The following is a 20,833-nucleotide window of genomic DNA, read 5'->3' on the forward strand; positions in this document are numbered from 1 at the left end:
GTTGGGGAATTATGCCAATTTACCATATTTCACTGTCCAATATCTCCAATGAGCCTGGATTTAAAAAATCTGAAATTTTGGGAATAGTTACGCCTTTAGCATACCATAACACACAACAAAGCGCGTTTCGTGTTTTTGACCAGAAGGGGGTCAAAGTATTAAGGAATGACGTCATACTCTAAGAGGTGTTTCATTCACAAATTCAACTGGAAATTCGTTGTTCTGAAGTAAAGTAGGATGAATTTCTAGTCCAGTTAAGGCTCTCAAGCTCGTTTCTTTCCTCTAGTTGTGACTTACTGTCTTATCACCGACAGCAGCACTGGTGAAGAATACCGCTATCAGTAGAAGGCGAGAAAAGTCAAAATGCATGCTTGCCAAAAAAAAAAAAAAGTCCGTAAGTATTCATTTCTCTTGCTGCTTGCTATTTAAACGATATTCAATTCTGTTTATTATTGTTTTAATTGTCAACTCATACATGAGTTGACAGTACAAGCAAGAATAAACATGATTGAATATTATTGATACAGTCCGCCTCATCAAAAACTCCATCTTTAGATACGGAAGTCACCGCAAAATTCATACTCTTTTATTTATTTATTTATTTTCCGTAAATGGAACGAAGCAAGAAGTTCTGAAATATGCGAATGGAAGATTAGTACATAATAAATTTTATATGTAGAGAGTTGGATGAACTTACATAATCCATCAGAAAATAGCACGATAAAACAACACGTTCGAGTGTTTTATCTCGAATTTCAACATTACAAATCATTATCATTAAAATTACAATTGTTCGTAAAGCCCTGAAACACATATCAGTGGCATCTAGAGTCCTTCGAAGTAGTCTCCCAAAGACTCCACTAGATGGCAGGATCATGATACACTATTGTAACAGCCAAACTGAATGCACTGTACGACTCCTACATTTTACTGTGGTACCTACGTCGGGCTACTCGGAAGTAACATCCTGAACATATACATGATGCACTCAATCTTTATCACAATGCGACATACCATGCGGGAGTGTATATGCAGAATCTTCTCGCGCTATGGGGATGGGAAGTACTCGAGCATCCACTATAGTCGCAAGACTTATCACCTTGCAATTTCGACATCATACCAAGACTGAATGAAAAATTGCATGAAACACGCTTTTGAACACGTGAAGACATTGCCAAAGCAGTTAGCCGTGAAATCTGAAGATTTACTCATAGTCAGACCACTAGTATTTGGTCTTTTCCACGTGGTAGGTTCCTTTGAAGACTACTTCAAAGATGCCACTGGTATGTGTTTATGAGCTTTACGTATAGCTGTATTTGTACTTGTAATGGTTTGTAATGTTGTAATTCGAAGTAAAACACTTATGAAACGAAACATTCGTTATTCTCATTTTTTCTCGTGCTACATTTTGATGTGGATAGGTATGTTCATTCAGCTCCGTACATACAACGTTTACATTCAGTTGCGTGTGTCAGAATTTCTTGCTAAGTTTCCTCTTTTGTAAAAATTAAAAAAAAAGAAAAAAACTCGCATGGTTTTTGCGGTGGCTCTCGTATTTAGTCTGTTATTGTGTACGTCCTTCCCGGAGACGAATAGCCTCAAGAGCTGTTTGGTGGATCGCCATCAGTTTTGGCCAGTATGTAGAAGATCAAAACTTAGGAATTATGTTTGTTGATGAAGGTGATATTGAAACCGAAAGTGGTCAAAATCAACTATTTCAGGTTTCTACATTGAATACTATAGAGCAAAAGTGCTAATATACCGCGAAAAACGGTTTGCTGAAATCTATTAAGCATTTCAAGAATTAATTACATCTTCATCTAACTCTCTACTAAAACTCGAAGTAATAGGTATCCACTACAACTTTACATAAAGCATAAACGATAAGAGATATCGGACGGGAGACAGCTTTTTAAAAATCGATATAGAGTTCTAAGAATAAGTATCATCATCTCTCTTAACTTTCTCTTTAAATTGGAAGTGATAGAACTCAGCCACTTCTGGTTTTAACGTTGAACACTATAGAGCAAAAGCGCTAATATATAGCGACAAACGAATTTCTGTAATGAACTAAACGTCACAAGAACATAATGTTCTATTCCCAGTATATTTTCCTTAGAACTTTCCGATCATCCTAATTGCTTACGGTATCTTCCGCGTTAATTGTTCTCACTATTCTTCTGCTTGAAGTAAAAGCAAGAGAGTAAATTCTATTTGTCTTTAAAAATGTTTAAGGACAATTTATTCAAAAATTACTCGTTTTTCATGGAGCATATTTTGTTCTTTACTTTTTTTAATTTCTTTAACTATTTCTATTAAAGCCTACCTACCACTGAAGTTTGAAATTTATAAGGAGAATCGAAGAATTCGCCCCATCTTTTTTGAAAGAAATAACATTTTCAATTATATCATCCGTAGCAGTTATGGAATTTTCGTTGTACTTCCTTTAAAACTCCCAAATGAGCTTATTGTTTATTGTTGACATTAGTCAGAGTCAACGGGAACAATTCGTACGTAACTTGAAATTCTCTTCTAGAGTGCATTGCACCACTAACTATTACTCATGTCTCTAACGTGTAAGATCAAGTTTACATTATCCTTCTATTTTTCGTTCCACAGATAAAATATATCTCTCGAAGAGATTTTCCTATTAACACGTTATACACTTTAAGTATAATTTTACATATTAGCAACACGTCCTTCCCAACTTCTGACGTCTCGATTTAATCCGCACTATAACGTTGTTAATTTTCTGAAATAGCAAATGAATGAATTTGTACATTATCTCCTTATTTTTGTTATTGGAAGAGATTGCTCTTGTATTCACTATAATACTTTGCCCGTAACAATTTGGAGAATCTGTGTTATTGCTAGGAGCATGCATGTTACTGTTAGGAAAACACAAACAACAGTAGGTTAAATTTGTTAGTTAACAATATTATTATTTTTACAGTACGTTAACAAATAAACATATTTTTTTCCTGAAATTCTGTCATGGAACTTGAAGCTTAAAATATATAAAACGATAATCATGCCTGTTGTACTGTATGGTTGCGAAATATGGCCGCTTATCCTGAGGAAAGAACGCAGACTGAAAGTATTTGAGAAGAAAATTCTGAGACGAATATTCGAACTCAAGAGGAACTGGAATGGGGAATACTACATAACGAGGAACTGCATAATTTACACTTTTTACTAAACATTGTTAGGATCATTGAATCTAAGAGGCTTATGTGGGCAGGTCATGTAGCCAGAATGGAAGAAAATAAGAATGCTTGTTTTCAAAGCTTTTACTGGAGTCCAATCGGAAAACGACCATTAAGAAGACCTAGGTGCAGGTAGGAGGATAATATTACGATGGATCTAGCAGAAATAGTAGTACAAAGTACAAACTGGATCCAGTTTTTTAAGGAGAAAAGTCAGTGGAGAGTTTTCGTGAACGCGGAATTGAACCTCCGGGTACCATAGGCCATAGAGTTAGTTACTTTTTCTTTTAGCACAACTTCCAATTAATACTGGTAATGAAAACGAACTTTCTAGCATTGTGAACATTATTTTTTTCTCGATATTTTTTGAAAACTATGCATGGAAATTGAACCTCAAACATTGAACCTCATTTTATTCAGCTTAACGTCAACTATAGACTGATATCATCTTTGGGCATTATTGTAATTAAACACAAAGTTTAAGAGTAAATGGTAATTTAAAGCTATGTTTTAAGAACCATACTATGTACTGTCATTTTGCTAGTATTATAATGAAGATCTTGATGATAATATACTTCAGTATTTGTTTCACCTTGATAAGTAGCATGGTCCTCGTACCTCATATACCATCAAGTTTTAGCTTTACAAATTTGTTTTTCTTTATTTTCTCGAAAACTGTGCTTGAGCTTTTACACTCACCTACATCATTTTATTCAAATTAATGAGATCTACCTTTGGGTATATATATATATATTGGGAATAGATTCCTCATCAAAATAAAAATGTTCAGATGGATCTCTGTTCGGAAGTGCATAGTTTCGTAGTTATGGGGTGTCAAAAACGTGAAAAGATAAACTGTAACGATCCATAGTTCCATTACTATAGTACCGATCGTAGTCGTGTCAAGACATCACTGAGAAACTAGTATGTAACCTATCCAAATATCCATCTTTCATAACCTCCGATACTTGCACAATCATTTTTAGAGAGGCTGTTTGGGAGTACTAGATCACTCTCCACCTACCTCTCTAAAAATTGGTGTGCAAGTACTAGAGCATTGATAAAAATAGATATTTGGGTAGTTCACATACCGATTTCCCAGTGATGTCTTGACCCAATTTCCATAGGTCCTATGGTAGTGGAGCTATAAATTTTTAAAGTTCACTTGTTTCACGTTTTTGACACCCTATAACTCCGAAACTGTCTACTCTTGAGCACAAATCTATATGAACTTTTTTCTTATTTTGATGAGAGGAATCTGTTCTGAAAATATTGTGACACATTTTTATAATACCCTGTATGTATATGTATCTCTGGACAATTTTTCCGTTAAACTGTAATAATATTGTAGAATTCTATAAGTTAAAAAATTAAACATATAAATCCTGCACATGGTTCTTTCTAAATAAGTTTTTAAAAATTACATTCGCTTCGTACGGAAGTTTTGCCGAATGCTTCTTGGTGAGTGTTTCTATGCGGGTTGTCGAGGCAGAGAGTGACAAGTATGTTAGGCTTAATTCACGAGCAGGATGTGGCGAAAGAACTTGAATAACGCGTGTCATAAACAACCAACAATTTATGACTATGTAACATTTGTATTCTATATCACCAGAGGAAGAAACTGGGCGGAGACTGATTCCAGCAGCTTTCTCTCGTTACTTTGTGAAGTCACAAGAGTGATGGAAAGTGCTTCCAGCAGTGCGCTGCATCAACCAGGGATGCTATAAATACAAAACGTAAAGGGTTTTTCTCAACTAAACAACAAGTATTGCATTTTCACTGTAGTGACATGAAATAGAGAGAAAAAACCTTTGTTCATAAGTGTATAAATATACTAACATATATCGGAATACTTTTATGTTTTTGCTCTAATTTGATTTGAGTCACTAAAAGTTTATGGGTAACGCAGTTCGAAGTCTGCTTTCACGTACTTAATGGTAAAATTTTTCATGTTAACTTTTATATTCTAACACCGAAATATAGAAAAATCACCAAAAATATCACATCACAAAAGAAGAAAATATGTAATTATTTTCAGTCTTCGTACAGTCAATGCCAATCTTCATATCAAAACGCCATTTATGTACTGTACATATGTAAATTATCAGGGAAAAAAACTGGATAAGATTCAGTATACTTTTACGATTGAACGAGATAAGTTTATGTTTGATTCATGTGTAAAATCCTTATTATAAAAGCAAAACCCGTCAGTATGTGAGTAATCCTAATTTGTAATAGAACAGTTGTACAAATAGGCGTCGCTAGATGTGCTGCTTGCTTGCCTGATACCAATAGACATCGGCACAAATCTGTCTTCAACATTGGGGGACTGGTAAGACCGTTCCTTTTTTTTTTTTTTTTTTTTTTTTAAGCGACGTTCAAAATATTTATGAAGTTGACAAACAATGCTGTGAAGAATCAGGGGAGCAAAGTTGTCTTTCAACATTGGGAGGCGGGCAGATTTGAGGCTTATTCGGGGGGAGGGGAGGAGATGAGACTCATATTACAAAAGAGGAATCTACTTTCCGGGGTGAACCTGTTGTATATTATACTGTATATTAGCCGATGTAGATAAAGTAGTGCTACCTATGACATTTCTCCCCAAAAAACATATTTCAAATAGGACTATTCCGGGGATAGTCCCCTACTTCCAAGGTTGGAGGTCATGTTCCATTATTCTGCCCGGGATTTGAGCCTCTGCAAATAGATGACGCTAGTTGCTATCGCTTGTTACTCGAATGATTGAAATCAACATAATGTTGTGTGTAAGGAAATCTTTGAATAATTACTTAAACATGATATGGAGTTAGTAGTTGTTACTGGGCAAACTATGAAGATGAATAAATTGTACAATAATTTTAGCGTTTATATATGTTAAAAAAAAAGAAGTTGTTCGAATATCAGACATACGAGGATGATCAGAAAGTTGTATTTCATACAACCAATACAGCCAAGAGATGGTACATACATTAGGTTACTTTTCGACATAGTCTCTATATCAGTTGAAGCACATGTCGCACAGCGGGATGAGTTTGAAGATCCTCTCCTATTAAAAATCGTGTCCTTGCGTGTTCAGCCACGTTGTCACGAAGTGTTTCACCTCCTTGTCTCAAGTGAAGCGATATTCCCAATTCTACCATCAGACTCTGTAACGTGAACCTCCTTTTATCCTGAATCAGCTCCTCCACGCGAGCTGTGTTCAAATCTGTTGATGGCGTGCTGAGTCATCCACTGCTCTCCTCGGTGACGTTTTCTCTTCCAGCTACTAACTTTTGACAACATTCTGGGACAAACTGACGAGATATTACGTAAATATTAGATTACGATATTACGTCTCTCCGTAAACATCTACCAACTACCGGTGAATTTCAGCCACGGTTACATGTTTCGCCCTCAGAAATCGAATAACTGAGCGGACTTCTTCGAGAGACCAGTTTTTCAATCGAGTCGCCATTTGTGTTTACTTACAACTAGCGCCGTAGATAGTGGGTGGGTGAAACTACACAGTTGCCAAACTCCATGTATTAAAATTATCGCACGCTCTTCATTTCTCTATAACAGACGAAACTTCAAAAATATCGGCCTTATAACCTTAGTTTCTGATCCTTCCTCGTATACGAATCAACAGATTTTATTGAGATGAACAAAATAATAAAATGGAGAAAAGTTCAATTTTTTGTAAACCTAAAAATCTATGCTGTACGAAAACAATGTCACTGAGATGAAACTGATACTTAAGTATACTTTCATTAAGCTCTTCATTATTACATTAGCGAGACATAGCATATGGAACAGTTATTTAAATATAGCCTAAAATTATCAGTAGCTCTTAAGCTTTAATTTCTATTTAACTAATCTATTGTTCAAAGATAAGACGTGTGTAGATATAGAGCCAATAGGGCACATTGAGCTGGACAAATAAGCATCCTTTCAAGTAAATTGTTTTGTGTAGTTTTTGAGAAAAAAAAAATCGAAGTTTTGTGGCACTAAAAGGTATGTTGTTAGTGCCCAATAATGATTGATAATATTTATTTTGCTAAAAGAAAATATTGCTTATGTGCCTTATATGTTGCAAATACACTGTTAACTAACCGGTTGTATCTATTGTTGCTGTCTTTTCCTAACGGTTACATACCCATTCTTTATGTACACATTACTTGCAATAAATAAATAAATTTTAATAAGTGTAAATAATTAGCGCTTTTTAAATTATTTTCTGTTGTTCTAGGAAATGAACAAACATAACATTTGTTACTTCAAATACAACTTTATCTGCTTTAAAATGATTTATTAAAATTGAGACACATAAGAAAAATCGATCCGTAAAATCATTTCACTTAGGGTAATTCCAGGAGAGTTGCCTCCCCCTAAGGGATACTTTATATATATATATAGATAGATAGATAGATAGATTCACACTCAATTGTTTCTAAAACATACCAAATTGGTTCTTTAGTATGGTGGCCACAATATATGATCAACCAACTTACGTTTAAGAATAAACAGTTAACGTTGTAGGCCTTTACAAATATGTTTGCCCTTGGCCATCTCTCCTGACAGTCAAGGTGAGTGCAACAGTGACAAAAATTAGATGCCCCACAGAAAAACAAATAACATTTCAAAATTGATTAGGAACAATCTTTACTACAACTAATAGGAACATTTGTAATACATAGCGACATGTTATAAACCTAAAATTTACTACTAGTTACTTAGCTAATAACAGAAGATTAGGCATACAAGGCATGTGTACATATTAATGTGTACAATTCGGTCCACAACTTGTAGAAACTTAAACAAAATATTTCTCCGAAAACAACAAAGTCGCTGTTTCTTCACTTTTTCATGTTCTTTATCTTATTCTTTCTTCCACACGTTGCATCTAACACAATACGTGGTGCATGTTTCATGCATCCATCGCTTATAGTCAATGCACTGAACCCATTCAACAGTAGAGGTTTTGTATTAATTTTTAACACAGTCTATGTATGTATTCTCATCTTCAGAGGAGTCGCTTAGGAGGGATTCAATTTCAAGTTCAGGTTCACTGTCAGTCTGTACATTGATCTTTCCTGCTGTCTTCTTAGTTAACGCGGATTTCTGTTGAAGTGTAATTTTGCCCTTCACTTTCTGTTTCTTTTCTTCGACAAATGTATAATCCAGCACTCTAGCTGTCGTTCGTTCTTCTTGTCGTTCTTCTTTGAAGTGACGGAATTGCACTTACCAAGATGTGTTGTTTTTATCAGAGTCCTGTTAGCTTGATCCGCATAATACATTTTAACGAATAACACTTGGTTGCCTGTTGGAAGTGGATTTTGGGCTTGCATTAGAAGAAGTTGCAGTGTTCGAAGGAACAGAACTATTCTGCTCATAGTCTTCAGTCGCTGTGAGTACGACGGAACATCCTGATGTTCCAGGAATATCCTCAATTGATAGTGTAGGTTAAGAACTTGCAATTTGACCATCTTTACTTGCACTTCTGGAAGAATCTGAGATCGCAAAGAAATGTTGGAGAAGAGCACCAGGATTCAAGGGGAAAATTCCACTGGATCTGAATCCATTCATACCATTTTCAGTGATAGTACTTCTTATCCACGCATTTCCTATCAGAATACCTGCTTGTACCTTCGTATTCCATTCAATCATACAGCACTCAATCCGTCATCTACTATCCACCTATTTAACACGAAATGGTCCACCATCCGATCATCTCTTTATCCATCGTTCGGTCATCCCATTATCCATTATTCGATCTCCGAATCGTCCAATTATACATTAATCAATCGTCTATTTGATAAATCAATTAATCCAAACTACTCATCTTTTGTGATTCTTTTCGAAAAACTTCTCCCGCTCCTAAAAAATACGAGAAAACAAAAATATTCAATTCTTTCAAATTATTTTAAAATAGCAAAAACTAAACTTATATTAACTGCAACCTTTCTTTCATTTCATATTAACGAAATGATAGACAAAATAAAAACACAAATAAAATATATTGTGGTAAGAGAAAAGGATCACACAAAACGTAAATAAATGGCCTTTATATTCTTAATCTCTACAGGGCTGACTTCATTAATGAATTCGGCCGAGATAATAGCTCCAGCTTTTCATTGCAAAAAGAAGAAGAAGAAGAAGAAAGAAAGAAAGAAAAAAGAAAAGAAAAAAGAAAGAAAGAACATTTAAAATTCGCTTTCATTCAGAAGTTATTATGAAGTGTAGAAACGTGTCTTTTATATTTTTAAACTGCACAGGATTGACTCCATTAACAAAATCGACAGAGATAATTCTTTTAACTATCTATTGCAAAAAAAAAAAAAACATAACTTAAAAATTTTGTTTTGTTCAAGTTATTGTGCGGAGTAACATACTGAAAGCACAATCTTATAAGTCTGATTTGATTCTACGAGAGTGGTAACGCCCGTTATGACTTGTGTTCAGTCAGGTGTGAAGAATAAAAAAAAATCAAAAAATTTAATAAATAACCGAAGTAGTTTTTCCATAAGGAAAGTCCAGGATATTTAAAAAGGTAGATCAACACACTTCTGTCAAAATTTAAGAGTTCTGCAGCATGATATACACATTGTACGAAGAGAATGGACTCATAGTTCCATTTAGCATGATAGAGCATATGTAGGCAAAACAGGAGAAAAACTTACCAATTGAATTTTTGGCATTTTACCCATACAAGGAAATGAGTAAACCACTCAAACTTTCAGAGATGTACACTCATGTCCAAAATTATTGTCGCATGACTATAAATATGTTATTGTAGGAATATAATTTGATAACGAAATCGACCGGTATTTTTTATAATGTTAGTATGTGTATAATCGGCAAGGACATGTATGCGGCAAATTTCATGTCAAAACAGCAGTAAATAAGAACAATAAAACGAAAATAAAACTTTATTGTCCATTTAGCAACATTTTGTTTTGCTCACTCTAATTTTCGTATTTATATTTTTTTCTATGAAATTTACCACAAATATATATTTCACGATTATACAGTATCAGTATTAAAAGTACCTTGCAAAATCATTATCAAATTGTATTCTTACAAGAAGACAGTTATGGATATGCGACAATCATTTTGAACATGAGTGTACATACTAGGGTTCTACATAAATCTACCATTTTTTTTTTTTTTTAGTTTTGACAATTTCCATAATTTAAGAAGTGGTCCTATTCATCCCTCCAGAAAATTAAAGAGGTGTATCAACTGTCATTTACCAAACAGTGGAATAAGGTAAATGAAGTATTATAGAGTAGGCTACTTGTCACGGATATCTTGTTCGTAGAACAATTTACTATTTAAAACTGCTAGAAATTGTGATCTGTGCCCTTCACTGAAATTCTGCCGTCACTGCGATAACTGCTTTTGTTCCACATACTGACATATATATGTTGTACATACATTTGCAGAGATGCTGTCGGTAAATACACTTCTTATTTTACAGAAGCTTTGATCAAAAGTTTAAATGTGAGTTGTTTCGCATAATAATTATAAACCTTGAATGTCCATATTAACTATCTCACTTTCAATTATTTAGTTCTGCTTCCTAATGTAAATATAAGGTTGTTCTTATCCCAAAATCAATGTTAGAAGGACAGTATTTATCCTTGGTGGATTAAAGTTTTATTTTAAAAAATATGATATAAATAATGTACTTCCACATATAACTTTGTTTCTGATAATGTGGAACCTGAGTGAATTAGTACCCGTATAATCGAAATGACTGTTGTAATTTCCTTTGACGTAAAAATTTGAATATAAATTAATTAACGTGGATTATCTTTTAGTACTGCAAGTTTTTAGCTTATGCTTCTATGTTTCTATACTTGTCAATGTAGTTGTTAAAACAAATCATATATTAAGATAAACTAGTCAGTTTGATGCCACGAGACACTTCCTTTTCTGTTGCATCTCTAATAGTACGAGCTTCTTGTGTATTGTAAATTCTCATATCTCTAAGATTTTGATTATGCGAAACGAATGCATTCTAAGTTAATAAAACAAGCATCTCGAAATACGTATTAAAGTGTTTACTTTCCTTGTACTCTATCCTTTCAACGTTTCATCTTTAAGTCGGAAGAAGAAACTGACACTTGTTAATTTAGGATTCCAGCTCCACGTGGCAAGTAATTGTAACTCGCATTTTACATGCATTACGCTCACATTGTTATTTCAACTCTAAAAAATTGTATCCGAAAGAAATAAGATACAAATTTGCTTGTTCATCCTGATTTTCTGTAAGTCTGTCAACTTTTCAGTAAGCTTCGAAATTACCTCTGCAGTAAAGTAAGGATTGGAACAAGCCATTGACTATATTTTGTATTGATTATGGGAAACGAGAGCAATGTGCGTACAGACGCGTGGGTAGTGGGATTTGTAAGGCATTATTAGGATTGTACACGGCACACAGATAGAAACGAAACTACCGTGCCGTTACGAGCCTGGTAATGTAGAGGCGTTCGTGACAAAAATCGATTTGGTAAAATTGTGGCGGGGTTGCTTGTATGACAGGAGTTCACGCGCGGTCTTCAACAATCGGCAGTTTCCGTTCTGTTTCGTCCTTTCTCGTTCATGACGGACAACAACTACTAGCAGTTTTGGATCGTTCCTTTAGAAGGGGAGTCCCTTTATTCATGACTTATTATTTTATAGGTGACTTTTTTTTAACATATATATCGAGTGGACCAGAGTTCTTGTGCCTGAACATACATAACTCAGTAATTTCACTCTTCCAGACATTCTATAATAAGTACCTGAACCCTCTGTCTTCGCCCTCGTGGTCTCATAATGGTTGACTGTGGAATGTTTACATTGTGATCGAGTACTTGGAATGCGCTTTTCATTTGCACTAGAAAACCTGAACAACGAAAAGAACGGTATTTACTTGTGATAATTGCTGATAACTTATACAGTGCTTGTAATGGAATAAAGAAATTTAGGTAAAGGAAATCAGAGACACAATATTCGCAAACAAAACGGATATTAAAACTGTTGCTGGTGCCTCCGCTGCCCACCCGTACAATATATCTCAATACACACAGATCACAATGGGTAAGTCAATGATTTCACTTCGAGTAGGTAAACATTATATTACGTTCGTACTTATTTATTATAATGATAGGAAGAAATTGTAAAACATATAGCTGTAAAAAAATTCAATTCTATCAAACCTAGATGTATTACTGGCGCACACTTGCTTCCATACACACATCTAAGTTAACCATACGTGCTGGTTTAAAGATCGGTTTCGGTGTTCCGGCCGGTCTGTTAGTAGTTGCAGTGAGAAATCGGAAATAAATTCAATTTTATGTAAAATTTCATATTTCATATTCATATTTTATATCTTGAAAAAGAAGTACTTTATTAATGTTTATCACAAACATATTTTAGATTTAGCAATGTATGCTTTAACAGTAATATTATACATAAATCTCGTTTGTTTACACACGTTTTTGAAGCGAGGTTTATTTTAGCTTGAAGCATTATAATACTAAATTGTGTACATCAACCATTTATTTATTAACCTTTTACTTGTCGAGATAGTGGGACAAAGTTTTCACATGTTTAATTAGCTGAAGTATAGCACACACATAAAATAATTATTTTATACTTTCAACTTTGAATTATTTACGCCGATTTTGTGTTCAATCTTATTTAAAGCAACTAGCTTATTTGCCTCTCTTTAGTGAGCCGTGTACTCTTCCTACAGTTGGAATTAAATGAAACAAATCTGGTTTCTCTTTGGCAAATTAAGATATTTATTTAGAGCCAAAGTAATAGAATTTCCAACATACGGTTGCTAAAATATCTTCTTCTAAATCAAGGTGGGTGGCCAAGATTTCATGAACAAGACTGTACAATATAATATCAGTTAAAAACCACTGAGCATAGATAACAACCAATGAAAACTATAGCTAATATAGTCTTCTTGTACAGAAGAGGACTAGTAATTGTATCCGGTAACGGTTTCTATAAGGTATATGTTCCATAAAACTCACATTGTTCTTCAAAGTATATTTTGAATTAATACTTTTTAAAGTACTGGAAGTTTAACCTTGTCAGAAGATATTTGTTAGTAATTTTGTCATGTAATTTCGTTGTGTATATTTAAAAGTGTAAAATCCATTGTTATGAGTAGTTTAAAAATTTAAGAACCATTTTACAGCCGGATAAAACATACTTTTGTTGTTTAGTTTATTCAAAAGAATTTATGATACTCTTAGTAGCAACCAATTTTATGTATCGCAAAAAGAATATTAATTCTGAAAACTAAATTTAAATTTTCGTATTTTCTTTTACAAATTGTTGAATTAATGATAAGATGTTCTTTAAGTAATTAACACTTTTAAAGCAAAATTGCACCTATGAACGATAAGGTATCGGAGGGACCTTCTAAGTCCTTTATTCAAATTCCTGAAATTGAAACTTGAGGTGACTATCAAAAGAAGTAAAATTGTAATTTATCTTACGCATAATATATCGTTTTCTGATTTATCAATGTATAATTTAAAGCAATTGAATCAAAATATACGAATTTCATAAAATCCATACAGTTGAGAATCTAAACACATTTTTCAAATTTGGTTTATAGTAAAATACTTCTAAAATATTGATGAAACAGTAAACAGTTAGGGACGTTCTCTCAGCCTTCGCATTGAAGTTCCATTGAATGAGACCAGCGAACTGAAAATCAATATAACGTGAGAATTTGTCGTGGGACGATATATTTCAGAGACGCAACCCTAAATATGGATTTTGTTACATGTTACACACCAAAATGACCGTATAAGCCTATAGCAAATACTACATATTCACGAGCTAAGCACTTTGTCATCCATATTTCCTATACTCATATCTCACGTATTAATACACAATATATATATATATATATATATATATGGGTGTGACATGGCGCACAATGACTTTCAAACAATTCATAACTCGAGCCATGTTAAACAAATGACATCCTTCCTATGAATGACACCCAAGGGTCATAGAGACCAGTGGCAACGAATTCATGTCTTGAAAATTGAATTTAATTCATCTTCTGATTGGGTGAGGGGAGCGAAATAATATCATATGTTCAGAATCTCTTTCTTTTATTTATTTTTATATATATAGAAATGATATTAAAAATTCTGCTTTGTTTCATTCACCACTGATTTACATCAGTTAATGACCTTCGCAAGGTAGCTCTTGCACTGAATTTAAAGAAGATATGATCCATTCATTAAGATACCTCAAGAACTCTTATAACGACGTGGTTAACGAGAAAATTTTGAGAAGAAAATGTCGACACTTCTGGTAATAAAAGAACACAACTTGAAGGAATTTGGTTTGTCATAGTGTATTGAAGTTTGATCTTTTAATAACTCCACAACGCATTTCCCCTTACCCTTCATTCCCTACTCAAAACTTTAGCGTTTCCATGACAACCGATTTTTTATTATACTTAAGATTCACTAATGGTGTGATATTTTCTCAATTAATATTGAAACCGGAAGTTGTAGTAGATGTGTACCACTTCCTATTTTAGTAGAGTGATTAAAATGGAGATGAAATGTATCCTTGGGTTACTTAAAACAGCTTATATATATATATATATATATATATATATATATATATATATATATATATATATATATATATATATATATATATATCGTTTTATTTCAAAAATAAAGGTTCCGGTACGCTGGACCTCAGGTTCATAATTGTTAAAAAGTTGCATACATTTCAGGATAATAATAATAATGTCCAGTAGCATATCACTACAGTCTTGTAACTTAAAATTCTTAGATACATATATAACAAATATGTTTTAAAAAGGTATGATTCTTACATCTTAATTTCATAATACAATAAACGTAATGATAAACAATATTTCTTAATGATTTGTTTCTTACTTTTTCTCTTTCTGTAAAGGGGCGAAATTAAGCTATTATTGTTTGTTTTCAAAATGTATCAATATTTTCACAAATACTGAATTTCAATAATAACACACGCAGTACATTGTTCACAGAATGTTCTTCAGAGTACTAGTCATGCTACCAAAATGTTCTACAAACTAATAAAGGATAAACTTTGCGAAATAAATCTAGAGGATGTTTTCACTTAATCCTCTTCCTAATAATGGATAAAAACAATTAATTGGATACATTAAAATGGGAACTGATTACAGATTTTTCTGCGGAGAAAATACAGAGATGAAGTTACAACAGAATTTTTGTACTAGCTTTCAGTTTAGTTCAGTTCAGTTTAATTTAGAAGAGGAAATATTCCATTCTCATTAAAAGGTGCCCGTACGCCGTACCGTTGCGTACTTCCAGAACCGTAAGTGATTGATTTCTGCCACTTCCAGTTTGAATATGGTATTGAGAGATAGGATGGTACCTATTCTTAGAACGCTAAATCGATTCCAAATGAAAACGATTGTCAATATCTTTTTTTATTATTATTTTATTATGTAGATTAATACTGAAAATGAAAGTTAGTGGATTTCTGTCGCTTCTGGTTTTAATACAGAATTAAAGATGGAGATAAAATTTATTTGGAGATGAATGGAAATAGACATTAATGTAGTACGTAGTAGATTATGTTCATGAGAACACGTAAAGGGAAATGGGAGGTTTTCGAAGTGATATTCTTCATTAAGCTTTGCCCCTAGATCCCAAGAATTTGCTTGGCCTATGGCCTCCCATCTCATATTCCAACCTTTTCTTCCGTTCTTTGCACGTCAAGAGTACTTCTATGGCATTATTCTTTGCGAAAAATTTACCCTGTCCCCCTTAAAATATGAACTTTAATGAAAGTAAAATGATAAGAGCCCTTGTCGGTCCGAGTGCTGTGTTCAAAAATTCATCTCAAATGGTTCACCTGTTTCCTTGATGATGAGACTGACAACCTCGAAGTCATTTTTATATATTGAGATTAAAAACTACAAATAGCTCCCGTTCTCTCGTTAAAAGCAGAATTTTGGAGACGCTGTGGCATATTTACACATCTCTGTTTCATCTCTGTTTCAAGTTTCATATACCTAACACATCTCTGATCTTAAGGAATTTTGAGGTATGTCATCTTATTATAACAATTGCAGCCCCACCCTTTTCCTTCCCCAGGTTTACTTCTCTTTTAAGGAAAACATCAAAAAAACGCTGAAACATGTCTAGTCATTTTGAATGAATAGTCTAAATACCAAAATTTATATCTCTAACCTTAAGGGATTCCGAAATATGGTTATCATCTTGTAACACTACTCTTTTCTGCCACCTCTTTTTCTTCCCTTCTACAGGAAATATATATATATATATATATATATATATATATATATATAAACTACTGAAACATCTGTCTAATTCTTTTCTTTAATGGGAAGTCCATATACCAAATTTCATGTCTCTGCACTTCAGAGATTCGGAGATATGGACATGTTACTATAATTCCCCCCATTTGCCCCCTTTCCCAGTCGAATATCTAAAAATCCTTCCTTACTGGTACAGTTCGCAGCAAAAAAACCTGCAACTTGAGCATGTAAGTTTATTGTGAAGCGACGAAATCTTTTGCTCCAAAATACGTATGCAGGGGAGGACGCCGAGGTTTCTCCTGGCGTGACTCCCTGTGCTGTTAGGCGTAGTTTCACAATAAACTTACATTCTTATGTTGCAGGTTTTTTGCTGTAGACTGTACCTTATGTTATAAATCATAAGTATTGGCAACATTTCAAGTTTCTAACTTAAGCGGTTTGACCTGGACGTTGATCTGTCAGTCACTCAGGACTTTTTTTTTATATAGCTATAAAATATATTTTTTTCTTCCTACCTTTTTTTTCTTGTAGGGAAGTCTTACAACATTGAAACACGTCTATAATTGTTTTAAGTAAAAAATCTAAATATTAAATTTCGTGTCTCTAAAAAGGCACAGTGGTCTTCCCGGTTAATGATATCGATATCACTTCTGGCCTCTACATCGTTCTTAATCTTTGTTTCAAAGAATTATTTACACATTATACACTCTACACACGCACACATACCACATTATGCACTATAACACATCATAAGCATTACAGGTCTGTGCTATATAAAATTGAAGGCTCCATGTTTCAAATGTTGGATCAGTTACTTGTTTCATTACATTCTTTACTGTCAAATCAAAATGTTTTACCTTTCCTTAAATAAAACATCAGTACGCTCAGACCATTCCAAATACAATTTTATATATAAAAAGCAACACTTAAAATCAAACATGGTAAAATTTGTACATAGTGCCTAACTCTCCAACACATAAGTTCATACTTACAATATTTCAAATCATTAAAAGTAAATTGTATAAAATAAAATGATTATTCTTAGCTTTCTTTTTTCAACAATATATGCATATATAGGCCTTAAACAATTCTGTAACACTTACATTTATACATCCAACACAAAAATTAAAATATAATTTATGTTAAACTTTAATTAAAAAATAAAATATATGTCGTAAATAAATAACATACAAATATTTCAAAGACTAAAACACATGTCAGACATCAAAACATTGACACTAATATGCATAATAGAGATTATAGTACAACATCTCAATTATGGACTTCAGAGCTAAGAAAGCTAACTTTTTAAAATACATTTGCATACCCGAAGTTTCCTGAAAACGTTCGTAGCGACTTGTTTTACGGCTCTTCTTGATCCTATGACCAAGGGGAGAATCTCAAACCGTTTGCTATCATTAAGTGAGATGTTAAGTCGATTATACTTTGCAATTTTCTCCTCCCTTCGCTCTTATATCCTTGCCATCTTCAAACCTAACAGTAATGTCAATTACATATCTATACAGGTTGCTTTCAACAATTAGATTTGGTTTTAATTTTACATTTTCGATTTACGCTACAATGTCTTTCAACAATATTAACAATTTGATTGTGCTTATTAATACGCTTATTGGAGTGATAAAAACAGTTACCAATCACAAAAGAAATTGATTTAACATTTTCGTGTCCTTAAGAAATTTTAAGATATAGGCACATTATTTTAACAATTGCAATCTCCACTTTTTCTTCTCTTGTAGGGATTTTTTTAAAACTGGGGAACATGTCTTAAATTATTTTAAATGAAAAATTTAAATATCAAATTCCATGTTTCTAACATTAAAGGATTTCGAGATATCATCCTATTATAACAATCGTAACCTCACTTTTTCTCCTTCCTTTTTGCCTTCTCTTCTAAAATATTAAAAAAAGAAAACGTGAAACACATGTCTAATCATATTAAATGGGAAGTCCACATACCAAGTTTCATTCCCGTACTCTTCAGACATTTGAAGATATTTACATTTTACTGTAATCATTGCCATTCCACTCCCCCTTTTATCGTCGGATTTCAAAAAATCCTCCCTTAGTGGTACTTTACTTCACAAATCCGATGGAGTGTCAAAATTTCAAATTTCTTGATTAAGAGATTTGGTCACGGCGTTGATAAACCAGCTATCCACTCAGGATACCTTTTGTATATATAGATAAGATGATCTCCGAAGCTTGGAAGATTAGAAATATGAAATTCGGTATATAGACTTCCCATTTATAATAATTAGGCACACATTTAACCATTTCTTTAATATTTTCCTCAAAAGGGAAGGCAAAGACGGGAAGAAAAAACACTTCCAGTTCCCCCTTCCCCATCGAATTTCCAAAAGTCTTTCGTTAGTGGTATCTTACATCACTATGTATTGTTAAGACTTTAAGTTTCTAGCTTAAGCGGTATGACCTGGAAGTTGATCAATCAGTCTCGCACGACTCTCTCTCTGTATCTATCTATCAAATCTGTCTACCTACCTACCTACCTACCTATATATATATATATATATATATATATATATATATATATATATATATATATATATATATATATATATATATATATAGATAGATAGATAGATAGATAGATAGATAGATAGATAGATAGATAGATAGATGTAAGGAACAATCTAAACACGCTGAAACACGTATATAATTATTTTAAATACAAAATCTAAATATCAGATTTCATGTCCTAACCTTATGCAAGTTCAAGATATAACAATTTTATTTTAACAATTGCAAATCCACTCAGTTACCTCAGCTTTCTTTTTTCCTTCTAAGAAAAATATAAGAAAACGGTGAAACATGTGAAACAATTATTTTAAATGTGAAATTCATATAACAAATTTCATGTTTATACCCTTGACAGATTCGGAGATACGGACATTTTACTACAATAATTGCCACCCCAATTTCTCTCTTTTCCTGTTGAGTTTCTAAAAATCCTTCCTTAGTGGTACCTTACGTAACAAATAATATGCACTGTCAAAATTACAAATATCGCGCTCAAGAAGTTGGGCCTGTGCGTTGATCAGTCAGTCTTCACTCAGTACTTCTTTTATATGTAACAATAGATAAGATTATGTCCATAATCTCCTGACGTCCAGAGCAAATCGTCTAGATGAAGGAGGGGGAATTTTTGGTTCATTTTTTAATAGTTGAATGTCCCTTATTTAAGGTAATTTCGTGTTGCGATACGCACACCCTCTAAATGTATTCAATGTGTTCAATGTGACGGTAAACACGCATTAGTGAAATAGCAGCTCCCTACGAGAACGTTAACCCGTGCCGACTTGACGACAAAGTCATAAAATGATGTTTCCACATTATAATATAATTTAGGATGTCTAACCATAATAACGGAGAAACTAATAGAGACAGAGAAAACAAACTTTGCACGAAACAAATAGAGCAAGGACGACGTCTGCCCGTGTATTAACGAGCATCACCGGATGAACAGTGTTGCCATCCTAAGAGAAAGTTATGGTTTTGTAAATAGAATGACCTAAATTGGATATCATCATTGGAAGCAACAATAAAAATAAACACAAAAGAGATGGTAAACCAGATCAGTGTTGCAAACTTTTCGAGAAATAACATAAAACATGTTATATGGAAACGTCGTGGCACATATAGGGTGTGAGGTACTAACGTTTTGTACACTTTAAATTAAATATTGATAAGAACTGTTTACTCTGACTCCAAGTCTAGAAAAGTCCGTTGAACAATGCTGACCATCAACAGAAGAGAAAAGTTTACTTTTGAAAAGGTACAATAGGATAAAGTAACAAGAACCAGTGACTGTTACTGTACAGCATTATCACTTTCAGGGTCAACTCGGCAACTGGATCAAATAGAGACCAAATTCGTTGCGAAATTCTCCAAATGGCTATTTACGCCCATTTTGCCCATGGAATTGGATCCAGCATATTGAATTTTACAATTGTGACATCCAAAACATTATTAGAGACCTCACAAATATAACAATTTCAATTTTCAGCTCATTTGGAGCATTTCGAACATATTTTGTCCGCCAAATTAGATCAGATATTCTGAACTTTTCACTTTTGACTTCATCATCTCTATCACCGTTCTCAAAAACCCACGAGTACATAATCCCATGCAAATTGTACGCTGTTTTCATATTTTGACCAGGTCGTTAGGATTCCAACCCACTATGTAGCGTTGCCATCTTTCAAAAACCTTAGTTCTCAGCTTTAACAAGATACGGAAAATCTCCTTCAGTAGGGAGACGTGTTGATCT

The 20,833-nt window shown here is 33.4% G+C and overlaps 1 protein-coding gene across 5 annotated transcripts in view; it reads left to right on the plus strand.

Annotated features, from left to right (window-relative positions):
• The window catches only part of Ten-a (Teneurin-a transmembrane protein), a 1,171,522-nt gene that overhangs the window by 540,270 nt on the left and 610,419 nt on the right, over positions 1-20,833 (plus strand). Inside the window, exon 1 of one of the 5 annotated variants that reach the window (XM_081752115.1) lies at positions 11,797-12,272. The exons of the other annotated variants lie outside the window; for them this stretch is intronic. Coding sequence (XP_081608241.1) covers positions 12,269-12,272 — 4 coding nt within the window. The 5' untranslated portion in view covers positions 11,797-12,268. Of the gene's footprint in view, positions 1-11,796; positions 12,273-20,833 lie in introns of those variants that run through there. 5 annotated transcript variants of the gene reach the window in all.

Source organism: Thermobia domestica, chromosome 3 (assembly GCF_964235325.1).
Source record: "Thermobia domestica chromosome 3, izTheDome1.hap1.1, whole genome shotgun sequence".
NCBI classification, from domain to species: Eukaryota; Metazoa; Arthropoda; class Insecta; order Zygentoma; family Lepismatidae; genus Thermobia; species Thermobia domestica.